This window comes from Nyctereutes procyonoides, unplaced genomic scaffold, assembly GCF_905146905.1.
Source record: "Nyctereutes procyonoides isolate TBG_1078 unplaced genomic scaffold, NYPRO_anot_genome, whole genome shotgun sequence".
Taxonomy (NCBI): domain Eukaryota; kingdom Metazoa; phylum Chordata; class Mammalia; order Carnivora; family Canidae; genus Nyctereutes; species Nyctereutes procyonoides.
Window position 1 is genome coordinate 11,910,839 of NW_026575122.1, and position 20,870 is coordinate 11,931,708.

The following is a 20,870-nucleotide window of genomic DNA, read 5'->3' on the forward strand; positions in this document are numbered from 1 at the left end:
CTTGTCTTCTTCCTTGACCAGCCTCAGATCCCTCCAACTCACTATGTTAGGCAAGATAAGCTTGTCTCCAAAGGCAGAAAGAAATGAACTTCCAAAATGGAGAGAAATCAGGTTGTTCGTATGGTCATGGCATGTACTACTTCACTGTCTTTAATAGCTTCAAGATCTCTACTCTGCAGGGAGCCTGATGGGGGACTTGATCCTGGGATCCTAGGATCCCGGGATCATGACCTGAGCCAAAGGCAGACAAACACTGGGCCACCCAGGCTCCCCCAGAATAGAGATCTTTAACAGCTACAAAGTTTATCTTATCGATGGCTAGCGGATGTTGGATGCAGTTTCATTGCATAAACAAAGAAGGTCAGTTTTAAATAAGTTTTTAAATATGCCTATTTGGGCTGTATTTAAAACAACTGTTTTTTTTTTTTTTTTGATAGGTAGATAGGATACATGCAAGTGGGAGTGGGGGAAGGGGCAACCTAGAGGAAGAGAGAGAATCTTAAGCAGGCTCAACATACCTGGTGCAGAGTCCAATGCGAGACTCGCACCAGGACCCTGAGATCACAACCTGAGCCAAAATCAAAAGTCAGCCACCCATGTGTCCCACAACTGGATATCTTTTAAATATGAACATTTGGCTTCTATGCCCAGAGGCTTTTGAGTTCCTGAGTTCCAGACTGGTCTAAAGAAATCAGCAACTTAAGGACCAATTTATTGGGCGCCATCCTTGGCTTAATTATGTAAGACGCTAAATCGAGGATCTTAGGGAGTACAGCCAAACACACATCTAGAATCCACAGCTCTGCCAAGGCCAGGACAACAGCAAAGAATCTCCCGGGCATGTTGCACATCCAAATTCTGAGTTCAGTGTTGTGACCCGAGAGGCCACACTGAATGCTGGTGATGGACACAGGCTGATGACTGACTCTTACCTTACCACATCCCTTCATAATCAGAAAAGCAGGAAAAAAATCTAACATTCAGACTATAATGTTCTACACACATACAGAAGGAATGGGTTAGGAGGACATTTTATCTACAAGAATGTATGAGAGAGTATGAGTGATTAGAGATCCACACGAGTGTGCCTACGGTTGGGTTGCCTAGTGGTGAAATAAGTCCACCAGCAGGTGGCTCTGTCGCATTACGTATCAGAGAGGATCTCTTCCAACACAAAATCCTAAAATAAAGCATATTTCCAAGTTCCTTAAATTCTGGCCACTGGCTCTAGGAAGCCTTATGCAATCCGAGATATTCATAATGACATATGCTGTATTAAGTCTTTTCACTACTCAATCCAACAGATTTGCCCAAGCCCCTCAGGGAATTGAGCACAATTAGGAGACTAATTTCACAGAATATTCTAATGAACAAAAGCAGCTTACTAGACAGTCTATCTGCTTCTGGATCCATAAAACATGAAAAAGTAGAATGATTACTGCTCATTTGGTAGAAGAGACACTTTAGTCTGAATCAGTCATTCACACCTCACTACACATGGGTTTATCAGATCCTGTTCTGGGGAGAACAGGAAGTAGGTGGGGATTCCTGAAAGGAGAAAGAAGGTACCACAACACACCCAAGTAGGGCGAGGTGCTGGAGCCGGGCTGGGAGGCACGGAGATGACTCCTTAGAGCACACACAGATGTGGCAGTCCGAGGGACGATCGCAAATTGTGGTTGAGGAGTGGAGTGGGGTGGGGGACCCAAGACCCTGCAAGAGCTTCTGAAATGTTGGCCATGCCCTCTTTTATTGGTGCTAGCTTGGGGCATAGCAGCACGAGCTGGGCTAAAGCTTGGGATCAGGACAGAGAAGACAAAAGTCATTGGCTTTTTTTCCATGCACATTAACCCTGGGTCTGTGTGCAGCAGACATTTTTCTGAAGTCAGTGCAAATGCCTGACAGAGCTCCAACATGCGATGCTTCATAAATTCCCTTATTTTCCCACCTTCTAGTACTTATTCAATGTCCTTAAGGTTGTACAGCTGCTCAGGACCCACTGAGCAGGTTCCAGGCAAGTAGGAGTAGCTCAGGGGCCTGTGTGGAGCCCTCGCTCCTTATACTTCATAGGATGGATCAGGAGAAACAGGGATCAGTGGCTCCAAGAATTTTCTTCCTAGTGTTGTGACATGGGACTCGTCCTCCTGTTTTAATGACATCATTCCAACTTGGGGATTTGTTTTAAGGTTACATGGTTTTGCTTTTGTTTTCCAAAAATAAAACACACGTGAGATCTCCTTTGGTCAAAAAGTCACAGAGAATGTCTCTCTTCTGGCCTGATGTCACTCAGATGGGGTCATAGAAGAATGCCTGTGGTTCTTCTGAGGGCAGCTACTGTCCACCAGTGCTATGACTGGTTTACCCTGTGGTATGTGATTGCCTTGCTACATCCGTGAACACATTCTGGTCTGGGACAGATGATTTTGAGACTGGGGTAATTTGTTTTTTCTTTTCTTGACTCAACTCGTAAACCCCTTAATATTCAAATGCTCTTCCTCAAACTGCACTTGAATATTATTCATTAAATATGTACTTATTGAGGAAGTGCATTGTTTTAAGCACTGCAGGTGATAGCAAATAAAAACCCTTACCTTCAGGGATCCTGGGTGGCTCAGCGGTTTAGCACCTGTCTTTGGCCCAGGGCTTGATCCTGGAGTCATGGGATCGAGTCCCACATAGGGCTCCCTGCATGGAGCCTGCTTTTCCCTCTGCCTGTGTCTCTGCCTCTCTCTCTCTCTCTCTCTCTCTCTCTCTCTCTCGTGTCTCTCATGAATAAATAAATAAAATATTTTTAAAAAGTCCTTACCTTCATGGAGTTTACCTAAAATTTATTTTAATTAATTTATTATTACATGACCTAGTATGGTTTTAAAATGTTATGGGATTGCAATACCTTAATCCAACTTAGAAGATCTGGCTCATAAGCTATATTGGCCATATTTTTGTGAAGAAGCTTAAATACAAGGCTGAGAAGTTTATGTTTTCTTGGATAGGAGGTCCTGGAGGGTTTTTTATCATAAGAATGACATCATCAGCGTTCCATCACAGGATACCAGACATGACAGTAGTGTGGAGATGGACTTCATCATGTTCAGAGGCTCACTTTCACAGGTTCCTTTCTTTATTCTCACTCTGTCATTTCCCTGGACTGGGCAATTCTCTCAAAACCCCAAAACAAAAAATTAGGGATGGTACCTTTGAACCATTCACCCTGCAGATACTTGGGGGCCTGCAGGGGGCAATGGTGAGCCAGCCATCAGCTCTGCCTCCAGCCCCACAGCAAACCCAGCAAACCCAGCCTTATCACAGAGGGTTTCCCAGGCCACTAGCCCTGGCTCAGCCTCTCTCACTCCCTTGCCCTTCTTTATTTATCTTCACAGCCTGTGTCACCAATCGATATTATATAATATGTTGTTTATTGCCTTTTTCTCTCCACTACAGTGTAAAACTTCTTGACAGCAGAGACCGTTGGGTTCATCATTGTATTGATCAAGGATGGCCTGACAAATAGTCCAGGATCAAAAACATTTAGTATAAGCAGCCAGTGGAGGAACAGAGCAGGAAAGTGTGCATTACCTCTAACCAAAGTTTGGACAGCATGTTTGATTAAGCATTGCTTTGAGAATTTTCCTAGGATAATTCTATACGGTATCTATGGCAACCAAGAGGCAACTTACCATATCAGGAAGATATGAGCAGTGTGAGGAAGAGGCCTTCCATACCCATATAGCAATGATGCAGTATTCAATATTGATGACAAGCTAGTAGGAAAAATAACTTTAAAAAACATATTGGGTGAGATCCAGAAGGGTTGATATGAGAATATCAGGTAGCTTTCTAACCCAGAGGGATGCATGATTAGGCAATTGGTTTCCTGGATCTTGGTAAATAGAATTTCCTCTGTTTTGTTTATAAAAGATGAAACACAATGTTCTGAATTTTGACTGGTTTTGTTTCTTTATGGACGAGCTTGTCCTAGTTAGCCCTGAAGGCAGGTCATTTTTCAGTAACCTACTGGCACAGTAATTATCAACCAAGAATGTAGTTTACACTCCGGTCTTCCTTGCAAAACATTTAGTAAATATTTGGGCTCTTGCAAATGGTATCTTTGTTTATCAAGTAGAGGTCATTGTTCTACCACTCAAGGTAAAGCATACACAGCAATCTATGTTTAAAGAAGGGTAATGTATCTCACCTTTCATGGATGAAACCAGGTCCTTCAAAATGTCAATACCCTTTATAGACAACATATTCTTTAGGGACTTCACTTTGAATTGGAAGGACTATAGCGCAATGATATTCAGGTAGTAAACTAACTCAAGTAGTAGGAATTTAAAACAAAGACACAAGTTTAATCAGTATTTTATTTGCTCTCATTCAAGGTCGAAGGTCAGAACAAATGTGGGCATTAAGCAAGATAAGATGAATCATTTTGTTTCTTGGAGAGCATAATCTATCCTCCCTACTTCCCCTCCTTCCTTAGGGACAAATAGTTTTTTCTACAAAGATAATTTATTTGACAAAATGATCAGAGTTCTCCTGAAACATAGTACTGTCCCTTTCACCATAGGCTGGTATCTCTATTCAGAGGGTTAAAAGGTCTTGTTTCTCTAGAGCATATTTCTGTGGACGTTTCTTGGCCCCTTTGTAATTTTTTAAAACCAAACTCACTTTTCTTGCTATCTTCTGCTGGACACATTTAGTTGTGAGAATCGTTTCATAGGGTGAGAGATCTCAAATTGTAGATTACATGAAGACAGAAAGAACAAGACAGGAACTAAGTAATAAAAACCAATTTGGCATTTAAATCTAACATTGATTTGTCTCAATTCAGGGAAGTCTCAACATTTCTTCATCTCCAGCAGTATTAAAAATGCCTGCTTCTTGGCCATATTGGCTCTGAATGCAATTCTGATTGGGATGATCCTTCTTTCTCTAAGCATGCTTCCTAATCCTTCTTTCTCTAAGTTGCTTAATTTTCTGAAATCCCATCTACAGCACTTTTGAACACCCCTGCTCCTAGGCCAGATGTCCCAATTGATCCTTGTTATGTAGCTTTATGAAGTTATGAAGCTCAAAACCCAACCTGTGACTGCTGCCCAGCCCCTAGTGAGAACTCCATATCGCATGCCCCATGTTGTTTTCTGTCTTTAATTTACATAGTGAAACTAAAAGCACATTGTTCAGAGGCTTTCAAGAAAACATTTTCATTTTCACTTTCCCTGGGCTATTTTTATAGACAAAGCAAATATCCTGACAAGGTTGTTTCCCTTAATGGGATATTTTTACCATTAGGTTGAACAGATTTCCAACATGGCAACAGGTCACTTTCTTTCTACTTACTTTGAGGAAATCCAATTATGAGGAATTAGGCTATAAATTTAACTTATACCTATAAATAGCTTATTAGAAAAATAGAAATATCCTTGTTAGCATTGATTTGAGCTTCCTTGGATCACGTAATGGATGTATCTTCCTTTAAGCTACAGAGAGAAGTCAATTCATCAAGCTTTACTGAACTCGAATCATGTAGTCAGCATCAAAAAAAGGCTTTCATCTAAAATTGAACTGAAAATTCAAGCATCCTAAGACAATAAAAATCCAGGTTTGAGAAAGACTATAAAAGATCATCTAGTCAACCATGTCCCTAACTCAGAGAAGATAGACAGATGAGATAGAGGTAAATATATGTTCATACAACCATGCACACATACTTAGATATATGTACAAACACATTATTTTTTTGAAATCCATAAACTTCTCTAGAACCCATACCATCAGTGCATAATTTTGGCTCTTATGATAGCATCTTATACCTGAATATCACCATAGGTTAAAAGAGCTTCATGATTATATTTTGAGTCATGGTTAAGAGCTCAGGTGTTGGGCTCATGGGTTTGAATTTCTGTTCTGCCACAGCGACCTTGAATAGGTCACCACAACCTCTCAAAGATTCCTTTTGGTCATTTATAAGGTGCAGATAGTAATATCTACCTCCTACACTTGCTAAGAGAATTAAATGAGAGAATACACAAAATGGCAACAGCTAAACCACAACATGACATCAAGCATAAGGACAATGGTCAAAATCTACAGCTCTTTTTTTTTTTTCTCAAGGTTTTTATCATTTGTGATCAGGTCAAAAAGTCTTAAATTAACTCTACATAATTATATTTGAATTCAGCAAACAATTTTGGAGCAGAGATGATCAAAACAGACAAAGGGTTCACAGAATAAACTATCAATATATGAAGACCACTAGCAGTAGATGTTGTATTTTCAAATCAGAACACAAACAGTTGGGTAACTGGCAATTTGGGGAATTATTATTTCAATAAACAGACCCATTGACCTCTGAACTAAATTAAATGATAATTCTGGCTTAAACACTACATAAACTATTTTATCAGAAAATGAACCTAGAAGTAGAGGAAATCTGATTTAACAAATATTCTTCTTTCCTGGAATTCATTAATCATTTATAATTTATCAGAGAAAAATATTGGCCCCAATGTGGAAGAGAGCAACTAGTTAAAATTTAACAAACCTAAGAGATATCAAACTAAATTCAGGGCCGTTGTAGGCTACCAAGTCACTGTTGACCATTTTTTTCCCCCAAAGAGCATCATATCTAATAAAATTGTGATTGAGAGTGTGGTAAAAAGCGAGTCTTTTCTCTAAAAGTATGATTATGCATTTTAGATCCAATGCAAGCCAGTAAAAGCCAGAAACACAAACACTATACTTTTAAAATTAGATATACAGGGCACCTGAGTGGCTCAGTCAGTTAGGTGTCTGGCTCTTGTTTTCAGCTCAGGTCTTGATCTCAGGGTCCTGAGTTCAAGCCCCACATTAGGCTCCATGCTGAGATCCTAAAGTATATGTATATATGTATGTATATATGGAGGTGATACATATATGCTTGTATAAATATAAAATTTAACACAAAGTTATGAATTGTTACCTTAAATTCAACAAGCAACACTTTATGGTCCTTAGCAATAAAGTGCAATTTAATTCTGTAATGCTCACTGAAGAAGAAAGCATCTGGTTGTTTAATTTAGATGGAAATTCTACCTAAATTAATTCCTATTCAAAGATGAAATGCTAATGCATCAAACTGCAGTTAGTTACAATAGATCATATTTAATAGATAGATATAAATAAATAAATATTTAATAAATAGATTTGTTAAATAAAACTTTCTATAGCCTAAACAACAAAGCTTGTTCCCCCATGAACCAAGTCTACCAATAATGGTCAATCTTACAATTTTATGAAATGAAATACTTATTTCTACAAGTTCAAATTTTCACTTGAAAACATTTGGTAATTCATAATCCTTATAAGCATTTACTTATATCCTGGTAACAATCTTATGAAGTAGGCATTATATTATAAATATGATTTCCACTTTATCAACATAGATACTGAAATTCAGAGAGGTTAAGGGACTTGTACTGAGTGATATACCTTGAGAGTTGTAGGGATGGGATTTAACAACCCCCAAGATGGACTCCAGAGCTCTTATGAATATTCTCCTCCATTGGGCTATATTCCCCTTAGAAGGCAATACTTTTATCATATTTTATACTTAAATTTTTAAGAATCAAAAATAGTTACTGGTACAACAAATAAATCACTGTGAATGATTGATAATTACATGTTTTAATTACATGTACTTTGGGTACTATGTGCCTATATTCAAAATTCTAAAGACACAGGATATACAGAAAAAAGGAAGCCTTTTCCCCAACTTTGTCCTTCATCCTTCTACCCCATACTTTTGTAGACTCTAGTGTGTGATCTTGAAATGATATTCGGTGTATATGCTAACATGTATGTATATATATTATGCAGTTTTTTGTATTTTGCCTTTCATATGTAGTGTTTTGTTTTGTTTGTCTAGGAAGTTTTTTGATGTAGTCAAAACTCAACAATCTTCTCTGGGGTTGTCTTATATTTAGACAGACCTCCCATACTCAAGTATTATGAATGATTTCTCTCATATTATTTTTCTAGTATTTTTGTGGTTTCCATTTTTATATTTAAGTGTTTATTTAATCTGGTATATTTTTGGCATAAGAAATTGGTATTTATGACAGTTAATTTTTTCCCCAGATAGCCTCCCAATTGTTCTACTATAAGGCTAATGCCATAATTGAATAATTTTAAATGCTTACTTTCAGCCAAGTTCAGTTCAATGTCATCAAATCATTACTGAGTGTTAAATATTGCTATGCCAGGTGCAGTGCCCATGAAATTAGGTTTACAATCTAATAAGGTGGACACAGTATGGATATATGCAGCAGAAGACTGCTGTAAGTGCTATGAAAGAGCTAGAGCTGGCCTCCAGAATTTGGGGTTTGATTTTGGAGGGTAGGAATCATAAAACAGGGCCTTAAGGTTGTGAAGAATTTTGACAGCCAGAGATGCAGGAGTGTGTATGAAGTCCATCCAGGCAGAGAGAGTGATACGAAGAACACCATGTGAGAAATAGGGCTAGATGGTGCATCCTAAGATGTTATGCAATTCGATCCAGCTAACCTAGAGGGTATAGGAAATAGAATCAAGAGAGAAAACGCAACAAAGTTAGGAAGGACACTTCTTGTGTTTATATTCACTATGATGGAAGATAGGAAGTCACTACAGGTTTTTGAGCAGGTGAATTGTCATGATCAGAATTATAGGAAGAAGAGCAATCTGTTAACAGTGTGACAAATGATTTGGAGCAAGAAATGACTGGAATGTTGGAAGGGAAGTCAGTTAACAGGCAGTCTACACAAACAGTATAGACAATAAATAAGAAGGCCTCTTCTGGGATGTTGGCCCAGAAAATAGAAAGTAGGAAGAAAGTAGAAGTGACAGTGTGAAAATAGTTTTAATAGCAAGTTTTGACAACTAATGACATGAGTAGATAAGGGGGAGGTGAGGAAGATTGCCTAGGGGTATGGTGATGTGATTGGCAATAACTGGTAAGCCAGAGAGATAGCTATTAAGGAAGAAAGAAAAGGCAACACATTTGGTTTTGGTGTATTCACTTTATTATGATAATTATGGATTATTTACTGAGTAGGAACATTTATCCGTTTCAAGTCAAAACAAATAGTCTTTTGTAAGGATTTAGGATTAAACAGCAGAAGTGTTGGTGCTTCTTTCAATCTAGATGTGTTTCTCCCATTAATATATTTAATAAAAATTTGCAGTAAGCTTGGTTTCAGAGGAGGAAAGGAGAGATAATAAAAAACAGAGGTATGAATAATAGCGGTAATGCACAATTGTAAATTATCAATAGGAGATGATGACAAACATGTTTTCCCAATATACAAGGAAACTCTAGGGGCAGAGTAAAAAGGGAAAGCCCTCCTTACTATCTCATTTTGCCCCTTTTCCCTCCAGCTGTGCTTCTTCTTTTTTTTTTTTTTCCAGCTGTGCTTCTAATCACATACGTGGGATGTGGATTCTCCTGGTCCCTATCTCCAGGTTTTTCTCTGGGGTAACTAGATGGATCCTCAGTGAAAAAAAAAAGGCTCCCATTTCCCCTCTGGCAGATGTGGTACTACACTAGCTAGTTCTTTCAGTCAAGGGGAAGAAGGGAGCTTCAACATTCACCGCAAATGGAGAGCCTGTGAGAGTGACCAACACTTGGGTGAAGGTGGTCAAAAGGTACAAACTTCCAGCTATAAAATAAGTCCTGGGGATATAATGTACAGCATGGTGACTATAGTTAATAAAATGGCACTGCATATTTGAAAGTTGCTGAGAGAGTAGATCTGGAAAATTCTCAATACAAGGGGGTAAAAGTGTTTTGTAACTACGTGTGAATGTTGACTTATTATGGGTGATCATTTTGTACTATATACAGACATCGAATCAGCATGTCATGCACCTGAAACTAATGTAACACTGTATTTTTTGAAGATTTTATTTATTCTAGTATTTTATTCATTCTCGTATTAGAATAAAGAAAGAGAGAGCCAGAGTGCACAAGCCAGGGAAGAGGCAGACAAAGAGGGAGAGGGAGAAGCAAGCCCCCCCCCCAGCAGGGAGCCTGATGCAGGACTCGATCCCAGGACCTGGAGATTATGACCTGAGCCGAAGGCAAAACACTTAACCGAGTGAGCTACCCAGGCGCCCCTGAAACTAATATAATGTTATATATCAATTATATCTCAACAGTAAGAAAGGAAGAAAGAAAGAAAGAAAGAAAGAAAGAAAGAAAGAAAGAAAGGAAAGAGAAAAGAAAAGAAAAGAAAGAAAAGAAAAGAAAAAAGAAAAGAAAAGAAAAGAAAAGAAAGAAAAGAAAAGAAAAGAAAAGAAAAGAAAAGAAAAGAAAAGAAAAGAAAAGAAAAGAAAAGAAAGAAAAGAAAATGGTCAACACAGAGGGGCAGGAATATATTTCCAGGTCATTCATTCATTCCTGAGAATACTGACCACTGGGACCTACTGCTTCCACCAAGCAGGCAAAGTCTCCTGCTGCCACGACCATAGGTTAAAATTAGGTATGTTATCTCATCCCTTGGCTAAGGAAGGACTTGCGCTAAGTTGGATTATGGCACCAGGCTTCATCTTAAGGTTGAGGCGGGTTTGTTCTGGTCGAGGTCAGCCCTCTGTATTTGCTCTCAGCCCCATACTGGAAGGGGTTGCATCACACAGCTTCCCGGGCCCCCCCTCCCTCCTCACAGCAAGGGCTAATGCTTCACTAGCCTTTGCAGATGAATGTGCTTCACGGGAGAAAGTTTGAGCTGAGCCAAAAAGGAGGAGCTTCCAACTGTGTGCCAATTCTGAGAAGCTGCCTGAGCACAGGGTGGTAGCCAGGATGAGGAAAAAGACGGGAAAGACCTCCCCGCCTTACTGGAAAGGAGGCCCCGTGACCAGCTCCAGCCACTGGAGGCCCTGGCCATCCTTGGAGCTTCCATAAAGGGACCAAGAGGAGCCCCAGAGGCCACAGTGCTGCCATCACAGGGCTCGGAGCACCGGGCACCTAGACACCATGACTTGGTCCTTGAGTTGCCAGGGCCTAATTCTCTGCTTCTATACTCTTTTACTGCTCCCTTCGACATGCCTGACAGTAAGTGTGCTGTTTAGAGAACATAGTTACACGGAAAGCTGACAAATATATGACCAACTAGTGACATTTCTGTGTTTTTCTCCTCCAGTACACTGCTACCAGAGACAACTGCTGCATCTTAGATGAAAGATTTGTAAGTAGTTTTCATGTTTCTTACTGCATGTGAAGTGGGGAGGGGCAGAAGAGTATCATTTGGCATTTTAAATTTTATTTTTTATTGATTTATTTATTTTTCATTTTAAACTTAAAAAAAAACATAATCGAGGTTTTACCTGTTTTTATTAATGGATTTTATGCAGGGTTTTTTTTTTTGAATCAAGATTTCTAATCACTCTATTCTATTCTCAGGGTAGTTATTGCCCGACTACCTGTGGAATTGCAGACTTCCTGTCTACTTACCAAACCGGAGTAGACAATGATCTGCAGGCTTTGGAAGACCTCCTAAGACGAATTGAAAACAAAACAGCAGAAGCCAAAGAAGTGATAAAATCAATCCAAATCGCCTATAATCCCGATGAGCCACCAAAGCCAAGTGAGAAACAAAATACTGCCGGCTGAGACAATGATTCATGACGTTCTTTTGCTGCAATTGCCAGTGGTTCCATTTGCTTATGCCTTTTTATGTCTCTGATCCCATATTACAGACAGGGTCGTGGGTGCTACCAAGGACTCCAAGAAAATGATGGAAGAAATTATAAAATACGAGGCATTGGTTGGATCGCACGAGTCGAATATTCGGTAAGCGTTTTTGTTTTAATTCATTCTCCAAGACTTAGTTTTTATTCAGTATTCCAATCTTCAGGGAAAGTAACCTTTTTACCTTTCCCCACTTACAATAAACAATTGATTGGCTTTAGCCTGACCATCTTGAACACAGTGGAGGTAGGAGCTTTTAGTGTGCTACGAATTGCACTGGGTCATAATTACTTTTTAATAATAATATGGGAGGGGGACGCCTGGTGGCACAGTCAAGTCAATTAAGTGGCTGCCTTTGGCTCAGATCATGATCTCAGAGTCTTGGGATCAAGCCTCATGTCGGGTTCCCCCTCAGTAGAGAATCTGCTAGTCCCTCTCCATATGCCCTTCTTCCTGCTTGTGTGCTCTCTCGCTCTCTCTCTCTCTCAAATGAATAAATAAGATCTTTAAAAAATAATTATCATATGGAAGAAAGGTGTTCTAGATGTCTTCAAATAATCTTCTGACCAGAATTATCAAAATGGTCACCCCTTATCCAACTTATACAACAAAAATTCAAACTGATGGGAATTTGGTTGTTGAAAATAAGTCTTGGGCAGCCCGGGTGGCGCAGCAGTTTGGTGCCGCCTTCAATCCAGGGCGTGATCCTGGAGACCCAGGATCGAGTTCCACATCGGGCTCCCCGCATGGAGCCTGCTTCTCCCTCTGCCTGTGCCTCTCTCTCTCTCTCTCTCTCTCTCTCTCTCTCTCTCTCATAAATAAATAAAATCTTTTTTTAAAAAGTCTGTTAATAAAAATGCCAACAAATAAGTGATGGGGAATTTGAAAGTAGAGGTATAGGGAGGATCTTGGCTACAGTAGTATATTATATTGAAGAAAAAGCAGAAAAAAAACTCATTTTAAGGAACCAAGCATAAAATTGTAAAGCAACATGTTGATCACGGCACTATGAACCTACAGTCATGTACTCTCCTCTCTTTACTTGAAAGTAAAACGTCTCTGTTAACAACTTCGTAGGGATTTATAGACTTTCTGAGCATAGGGTCTCAGATATGGTTTAGTTTCTTATTCAATTTTTTCCCCTAAATTTTTCTCAAAGTAGCATAGGAAATTGAGACAAATGGTGGCTGGAGAGAAGTGATCCCGAAGGGATCTATCATCTGTTTGGTATCGAGGCTATTATTATTTTTGTGCTTATTGATAGCATTATAAGTTGCATTATTATTGCCCATCATTGAAGTTCAAGGAAACTATTGTGCAGAAATTTTCTAAAGCTCAGGAGAAAAAAAAGGGGTCAAATAGTTTGTCTATCCTTCTTTACTTCAGAGAAAGATACAACAGTCTATGCATTATAGTTTTCTGTCATTTCTGAATATGCACAAGCCACCCTGGGAGAAACCCCCCAAAACAGATTTTTACTTCCCTCAGACTCTTTCCAAAGCTATGTAAATGGAAACATTAAGAAGAAGGACAAAGTGTCTGTTGTTTTGTTTTATGTAAAATAATGGCCCAAATACTTTCCCCATGTGAGTTACAGACTGAAGTCCATCAACAGATCCTCAGTGGATCTACTGTGAAAAGGAATAGCTTTGGACTTGTCAATTACTGAGCAGGACCTCTCCTTCCTTTCTATTTGTAGAAATATTCTGTCCTAAGAAAATCAGGTGGTCTTTCTATTGACCAGATTCCTCACTCACATAGGTTGTTATTTGCTGCCCTTTATGCAGAAGGTTAAAAACTGGATGATCAGGGCACCTGAGTTGCTCAGTTGGTTAAGCAGCCTACTCTTGATCTCGGTTCAGGTCTTCATCTAGGGGTCAGGGGTTCAAGTCCCATTTCAAAAAAAAAAATCGTCAGAATAACTGCTTAAGATGACATTGTTTATCAACAAGGACTGTTGTTTTCTTTTCCAAGGAGTTTAGAACTTCAATTCACCTCAATTCAGTAACATAATTTTATAATTTTTCCGAGACTGAGGTAATTTATCAGGAAATACTTCTTGAGAACATATTTTGTAAAGAAGATAGAGAATTAGTCCCCTGAAAGGAATCCTCTATTATCTCATTTTTCTGCTTGTAGATTTTTGCTGGAAATATATAATTCAAACAGCCAAAAGATCAATAACCTGAAACAGAAGGTAGCCCAGCTTGAAGCAAAGTGTCAGGAACCTTGCAAAGACACAGTACAAATACATGATACAACTGGGAAAGGTAAGTGAAAGGTTTGTATTGGGATGATTCTTATCACAGCAAATATATAAGGCAAAGGATAGTGTATAGAAATAACTTGGAAAGTGTTTAGTCATTAAATCTAAAGTGGCCAATTGCTTAGACTTTTGTTGAGTAGCTAAAAATAGTTTGAAAGGAATGATGATGTGGGAAGTCAGACAATGCTTCTTGGGACATCAATAGTTTGCAACATGTGAAAAGCTCATCGTGAAGGCTGGAACAAAACCTTCTTCTTCTCTTCTTCTCCTCCTTCTCCTCCTCCTTCAGATTGTCAAGACATTGCCAATAAGGGAGCCAAGGGGAGTGGGCTTTACTTTATCAAACCACTGAAAGCGAAGCAGCAGTTCTTAGTCTACTGTGAAATTGATGGGTCTGGAAATGGATGGACTGTGCTGCAGAAGGTATTTCCCCCTCCCCGTGTATATGTGGTAAACACCCAGATCAGCATCCACCGTGTGCCAGATACTTTTGCAAGCCCTTTGTGAACATTAGTCTTCACAATTTCCCAATTTTCCTACGAGATACGATCATTATCTCTAAAGGGGAGGAAACATAGATACAAGAGGTTCTGTATGTAACTTGCTGAAGGTCACATAGTGAGTAACAGAGTCCGGCAGTCTGGTTTCAGAGTCTGTGCTTTGACTCTACAGTGTGTTGGGGCTGATGTTGTAGATTCACGATAGGGTATAATCACGGTATCAGAATGACAAAGAGACCTCTTGCATCAGGCCACTCAAGATCTAAGGCTGCCCATGACGAAAAGACAAAGTCACCCGGAGGATACAGTTGGGCTATTCCAAGGCAAGGGCCCTCTGTTACCTCTGCCAGGGCCAGGCACCCAAGGCAGATCCTTTAACCTTCTGTTTATCTAGGATCACTGTTACAACTAATCCTGCAGGGGGCCTTAGAGGGAGTGAGTGAGGGAAGCGCGGGCCGCAGAGGCAGGTTGAGCAATGAACAGGTTGACCTTTCCAACAGAATAAAAATCAGCAATATCAAGGTGGGGTTCTGAAGTCCTCTAAGTGCCTTTTTAAAACTACCTCTGGAAAACAAAACAAAACAAACACAAACACAAACAAACAAACAAAAAACTACCTCTGATCTAGGATTTGCCACATACCAGACTCTTTTCAGTATTTCTCTCAATTCTCTGGTGTAATCCTGCAACAACCCTAAGAAGTAGGCATCATCATTCTAATTTTACAGACGAGGAGACTAAGGCAGCTTGCCTAAGTTCACTTAGTAAATGGTGCAATCATACTACCCAGATTTTCAACAAGATATTTGTAGCATCTTCTTTATGTGCACTGAAAATCCACTCTCTCCTTTTGTCCATGCAATTGTGTAATTAGAGGCTTGATGGCAGTTTGGATTTCAAGAAAAATTGGATTCAGTATAAGGAAGGATTTGGACATCTGTCTCCCACTGGAACCACAGAATTTTGGTTGGGAAATGAGAAGATTCATTTGATAAGCACACAGTCGGCCATACCATACGCATTAAGAATACAGCTGGAGGACTGGAACGGCAGAACCAGGTACTGTTTAGAAAGGACTTCTAGTTTTTGTTGTAGAGACAGTCTGGAATGTGCACTCTCTAACTATCAATAGACTGATAGCAAAGACAGCCTGACAAATGCAAAGAGCGCATCCAACCATTTTCCCCCAGAGTCAGTTTGGTTCTTGGGCAGTTCAAAGAGGTAGGTCTCATCCAGGTTGGAGAGTGTTTTGGTACAATCTCCTTGCCCTGGAACCGTATAGACTAATATCTAATGATTACTGAGCGCTTATTATGTACCAGACATTGAACATGAAATTATAACTTAATCTAATCAAAATAACTGTTTCATGAGGAAGGTACTATTATTAATCTCATTTTACAGATTACCTTTCCCTAGGTCACATTGCTGGTATATGGTAAAGATTAGATTCGAACTCAGGTAGTTTGACCCTTCAGCCTGTCCTCCTAATGACTACTCTGGTTGAAAAGTGAATCCAGACTTTTTAAACTAACTTTTAAAACCAGCTTTAATGACAATTCATTCAGTCAATCCATGAGCTACCTTAAAATTAAATCAGCTAGCTCCTTTGGTGAAAGTCCCTTCTCTTGCACAGCTCCCTGGGAGGTTTGAGCACAGCTTTCCTAATTAAAATTCAGAAAAAAAATCTAATCCTTTTGCTATGTCTATGAAATAATGAAATATTTTTGTCTCCAAACAAGTATTTTTAATTTTTTTTTTAAATCAGAAAGTATCATAGTCAGCAGAACACTTCCCAATTTCCAAGTATTGGAGATTAGGGAAGAGGCTAAATATTTTCTGAAAATTTCTATTCATGCACCAAAGCCCATTCTTTCCTGCACTCCATAGATTTCTGGCCCATATTCACAATTTTTTTTCCAGGGAATAATCGCTCTCTGATCCTACAGCTTATATTTTGTGGGCCACACAGGAACCATTTCTTTCATGTGATGCTCTAAGAAACCCTCCTTCTTGTCACTATCATACTGCTTTGGGAAAGAAAAATCCCTTTAGCACCTTATCCTTAATGAATGGCTAATAGGGCTGTAACTCCTTCAAATTTGGTGCATTAATTAATGATCACTCAGTGTGTGCAATGCTAAACACTTAGATAAAGGTGGAACATACAAAATGTGTCAGATTCATCCACACACCTGGATATGATGTTAGGACTTTATAGGAAAAATGCATTAAAATGGCTGATATTTTTAGATGTCACTGGAATGCCCTGAAGGCTTCTAGATTTATGGGTGGTGTTGATGAGCTCTGAACTGGTTCACACATCCATTGCCTCTTGCCAGATTTGCTGACAATTAAACTCAGTGAGCACATTTCAGACTTAAGAAGCAAAGTTTAAAAATCCAAACAATTTTCCTATAAAAAAGGGAACTTCTGAGATCCCTAATGAAGGTCTAGATATGATGTGTCTATTCCCTTCTTTATAGTACTGCAGACTATGCCATGTTCAAGGTGGGACCTGAAGCTGACAAATACCGCCTGACGTATGCCTACTTTATTGGTGGAGATGCCGGAGATGCCTTTGATGGCTATGATTTTGGCGATGACCCTAGTGATAAATTCTTCACATCCCACAATGGCATGCAGTTCAGTACTTGGGACAATGACAATGATAAGTATGAAGGAAACTGTGCTGAACAGGATGGATCTGGTTGGTGGATGAACAAGTGTCATGCTGGCCACCTCAATGGAGTTTATTACCAAGGTATGGTTTTCTTTCTTACATATATGAATTAGTGTATAGTCTATATTTTTATAAAAGGTTAAACATGGAAAGAAGAAAATGAGAAATAATTAGTGAAGAGATTGGGGGCTTATTATATAGCTCTTCACTTTAAACCAGAATTGGATAATACTAAACTTATACTTCAAATCAGCCCCTCTATTAGAAATCCACCCAGTTGGCACTTTGTGTTATGGTATCTCATCTAGATTTACCATATATATGATCTGGATGGACTAACATTATCATTTTTTAAAAGATTTTAATTATTTATTCATGAGACACAGACAGAGAGAGGCAGAGACGCAGGCAGAGGGAGAAGCACCATGCTGGGAGCCTGATGTGGGACTCGATCCTGGGACCCTGGGGCCATGCCCTGAGCCAAAGGCAGACGCTCAACCACTGAGCCACCCAGGCGCCCCAACATTAGCATATTTATGCTTGTTAACACATTAGCCTGATGCAGTCCCATGAGCTATGTGACAGATATAACCAGTGAGCAGTAAGCAGGTGTCTGAAGGACTAGAGTTAAGAGCAGGGAAGTAATGGTAAGGGCATGGTTCCATGGAAGCTTGAGATTCCAACCTACAAAGTGTAGGCACTTATTTTTGAGTGGAAGTAGCAAGCTGTAGTTTGCTCTAAGGCTGGAATACTTCTAAACACTGGATTTAGCTGACAAATTATTATTACTACCCAGAATTATGTGTTGGGGAAGCCCTACTGATTCTGAAAGATCCATTACGGTAGACAATCTCACTTCCTCAGGGTATTGGACTAGCCAATAGATGATTCATAACCCTCTTAAAATCTATTTAAATTTACCTTTTGATTTGTGCAACAATCTCCCCCCCCCCTTTTTTAAAGAAACTTAACATATCTTCGCACCTACAAACCACGTAATTAAAAGACACTCTCAGGGAAGGTGTTTAATCCACATGACACAGAATAGCTATGTTGATAGCCTGTGGTACAACCCAGTATTGGACTCAGATAATCCTTTACAAAATTGTGTAAGATCTGGTGCCCAAGGACAAGGAGAAGGCAAATCGGTAGTCTCCACTGTATAATGGAGATGTAAAATAACTTTCCAGAACAGTTTTTTTTTAATTTTTATTTATTTATGATAGTCACACACACACACAGAGAGAGAGAGGCAGAGACACAGGCAGAGGGAGAAGCAGGCTCCATGCACCAGGAGCCCGATGTGGGATTTGATCCCGGGTCTCCAGGATCGCACCCTGGGCCAAAGGCAGGCGCTAAACCACTGCGCCACCCAGGGATCCCCTCCAGAACAGTTTTTTAAAGTTGTATACTCTCCAGTGAAATTGTGTTCAGATAACCTGAGGTCATCTGATCAGGAATTGTGTTCTGACATTCTAATTGCTTGTAGAAAGATAGCTGATTCCAGGATGGCTAAGCTCAGGAAGAGAGTCTGATCAGGGAAATGGGGGTTCTAGCCCTGTTAGTAGAGAATACACTTAAGTATGGATGTGATCAAGAAGTACAATGTAGATATAAGAGGTTGACTCATAATAAATGTAGTTCAATTGTAAATCAGGATTTTAGGAATCTTTAGGGATTTTTCAGAGAGTATAACACTATAAATTTGATACACGTGACAGTATATTTTGTAATATACCATACTTTACGGACTTTCAGAGGTGAGGAAATTCAAGAACAATTATATGTACATCTATGATTTATTTTAGGTGGCGTTTACTCAAAAACATCTACTCCTAATGGTTATGATAATGGCATTATTTGGGCCACTTGGCAATCCCGGTGGTATTCCATGAAGAAAACCACCATGAAGATAATCCCATTCAACAGATTAACCATTGGAGAAGGACAGCAGCACCACCTTGGGGGAGCCAAACAGGTTGGACCAGAACACCATGTTGAAATACACTATGACTAAATCATTTTACCCTGAGAATTAATTTTTGGTAGTCCGCAAAGTTTCAGAAACATTTCTGAAAGTCTCTTACTGTATTTATTAATTTTAAATATTTTATTAAGAGTATTTAGCCTTACATGGAAACTAAAACTCACTTTGGATTATATTCTCAAATCACTGAACTTGGAGTTCTTTAAAATTTGTTTATTTAAGGAGATAACATTTTAGCTTATCACTTAAATATATAATACTAAAATTATTGACATATTTTGTATTTTAATAATGTCATTTTTGTCTTAGTGATTCGTTTGTTTTTATTACTTCTTAAATATTTTGGTTTATACTAATAAAATCAGAATAAATTCTAACATTTCAAATGCCTAAGTATTTTTTTCCGTGGTTTTTACACCCAAATCATTCATATTTAATTCTTCTTTTTAAATGGAGAGGATTATATCTTTTTATTTTTGTTTTGCTCATAGGCTGGCGACATTTAAAAGACCATTTCAAAAGTGATCTGCTTTTTTTAAAGGACTTTACCTGAACAGAAAAATATAATATTTTTCCTTTGGGACAATGGACTTACAAAGCCTCACTTCATTTTAAGAGTAAAAAGAACCCATGTTGAGAACTCCACTATCAGTTTTATGCTGGTGATAATTTATCTACATGCCATTTCAATAAACATTTTGTTTCCTAAAACTAGACACACGGTGCCTTTTACTGACCATTAAAAACCATCACTTTCCTTCAATTCAATAATTCCAGTTGGACAATCATCAGTAGTTGCTGAGTTCTTAGTGTATGCTCAATCTTATGCTTGACTCTGAGGGAGTTATAAAGAAAATGGAAATCATGACTTTTGTCCTCCAGGAGATATAAGACAAATATAGAAGAAAACAGTTTAAGCCTGAGAGACAAAAATTAGTATAAGAACATAAACACAAGTCACAATCACACAACTAAGGTACATAGTACCCAAAGTATAACTGGAAATATAAGGTTGGGAATTCTCTCAGAAAAGCCTTTCAGCCCCAAACCCCTGGAACCAGATGTGGACACCCTGAGAGGACTGCACACAACTCAGAGCAGCGAGCTTTAGGGAACGATCTGCTTTGTCTCTCTCTAGCAACTGATGAGGTGAATGGAATGGAGCCATTACATCATTCCAAATCCAGGGATATTAAGGTTTTAGCAGGCACAAAGGAATTGGCAACTTGTGGTGAGGAATAGCAGAGTCTATGTAAGTCAGCATAAAGTTGACCATGTAAAGAAACTGACAGATTTCATGGGCAGAGGATCTGGTTGTTTTATAGTCCTTGGCTTTGGCTTCGGATTCTCTTCCTTTTCACAAATTGTTTCCCAACTCTCCCCCTTCCTTGTTGTCATGAGTCCTGTTTTTTAAATATCTGAATGAGGAGTTAAAAGCATTATATCAACTTCAAGGTATACAACCAAATACCGGTCAGGCTCTAGGATAAGAATATTGATTCAGGGATCCCTGGGTGGCGCAGTGGTTTGGCGCCTGCCTTTGGCCCAGGGCGCGATCCTGGAGACCCGGGATCGAATCCCACATCGGGCTCCCGGTGCATGGAGCCTGCTTCTCCCTCTGCCTGTGTCTCTGCCTCTCTCTCTATATATATGACTATCGTAAATAAAAAAAATAAAAATTAAAAAAATTAAAAAAAAAAAGAATATTGATTCATTGTTTGCAGTAC

General features: G+C 39.1%; 1 protein-coding gene across 2 annotated transcripts; it reads left to right on the plus strand.

Annotated features, from left to right (window-relative positions):
* Positions 1 to 10,917: 10,917 nt before the first annotated feature.
* On the plus strand, positions 10,918 to 19,859 carry FGG (fibrinogen gamma chain). Of its 2 annotated transcripts, XM_055336229.1 has the most exons (10): positions 10,918 to 11,071; positions 11,160 to 11,204; positions 11,420 to 11,603; positions 11,716 to 11,809; positions 13,847 to 13,977; positions 14,263 to 14,396; positions 15,348 to 15,532; positions 16,960 to 17,237; positions 18,965 to 19,134; positions 19,635 to 19,859. In XM_055336229.1, the coding sequence occupies exons 1-10, from the start codon at positions 10,994 to 10,996 to the stop codon at positions 19,647 to 19,649; spliced, it is 1,314 nt and encodes a 437-aa protein (XP_055192204.1). In that variant the 5' UTR covers positions 10,918 to 10,993; the 3' UTR covers positions 19,650 to 19,859. The 2 variants fall into 2 exon arrangements, with proteins under 2 accessions (XP_055192204.1, XP_055192203.1); XM_055336228.1 differs by lacking the exon at positions 19,635 to 19,859 and having other exon boundaries at positions 18,965 to 19,460.
* The last annotated feature ends 1,011 nt before the right edge of the window (positions 19,860 to 20,870 follow it).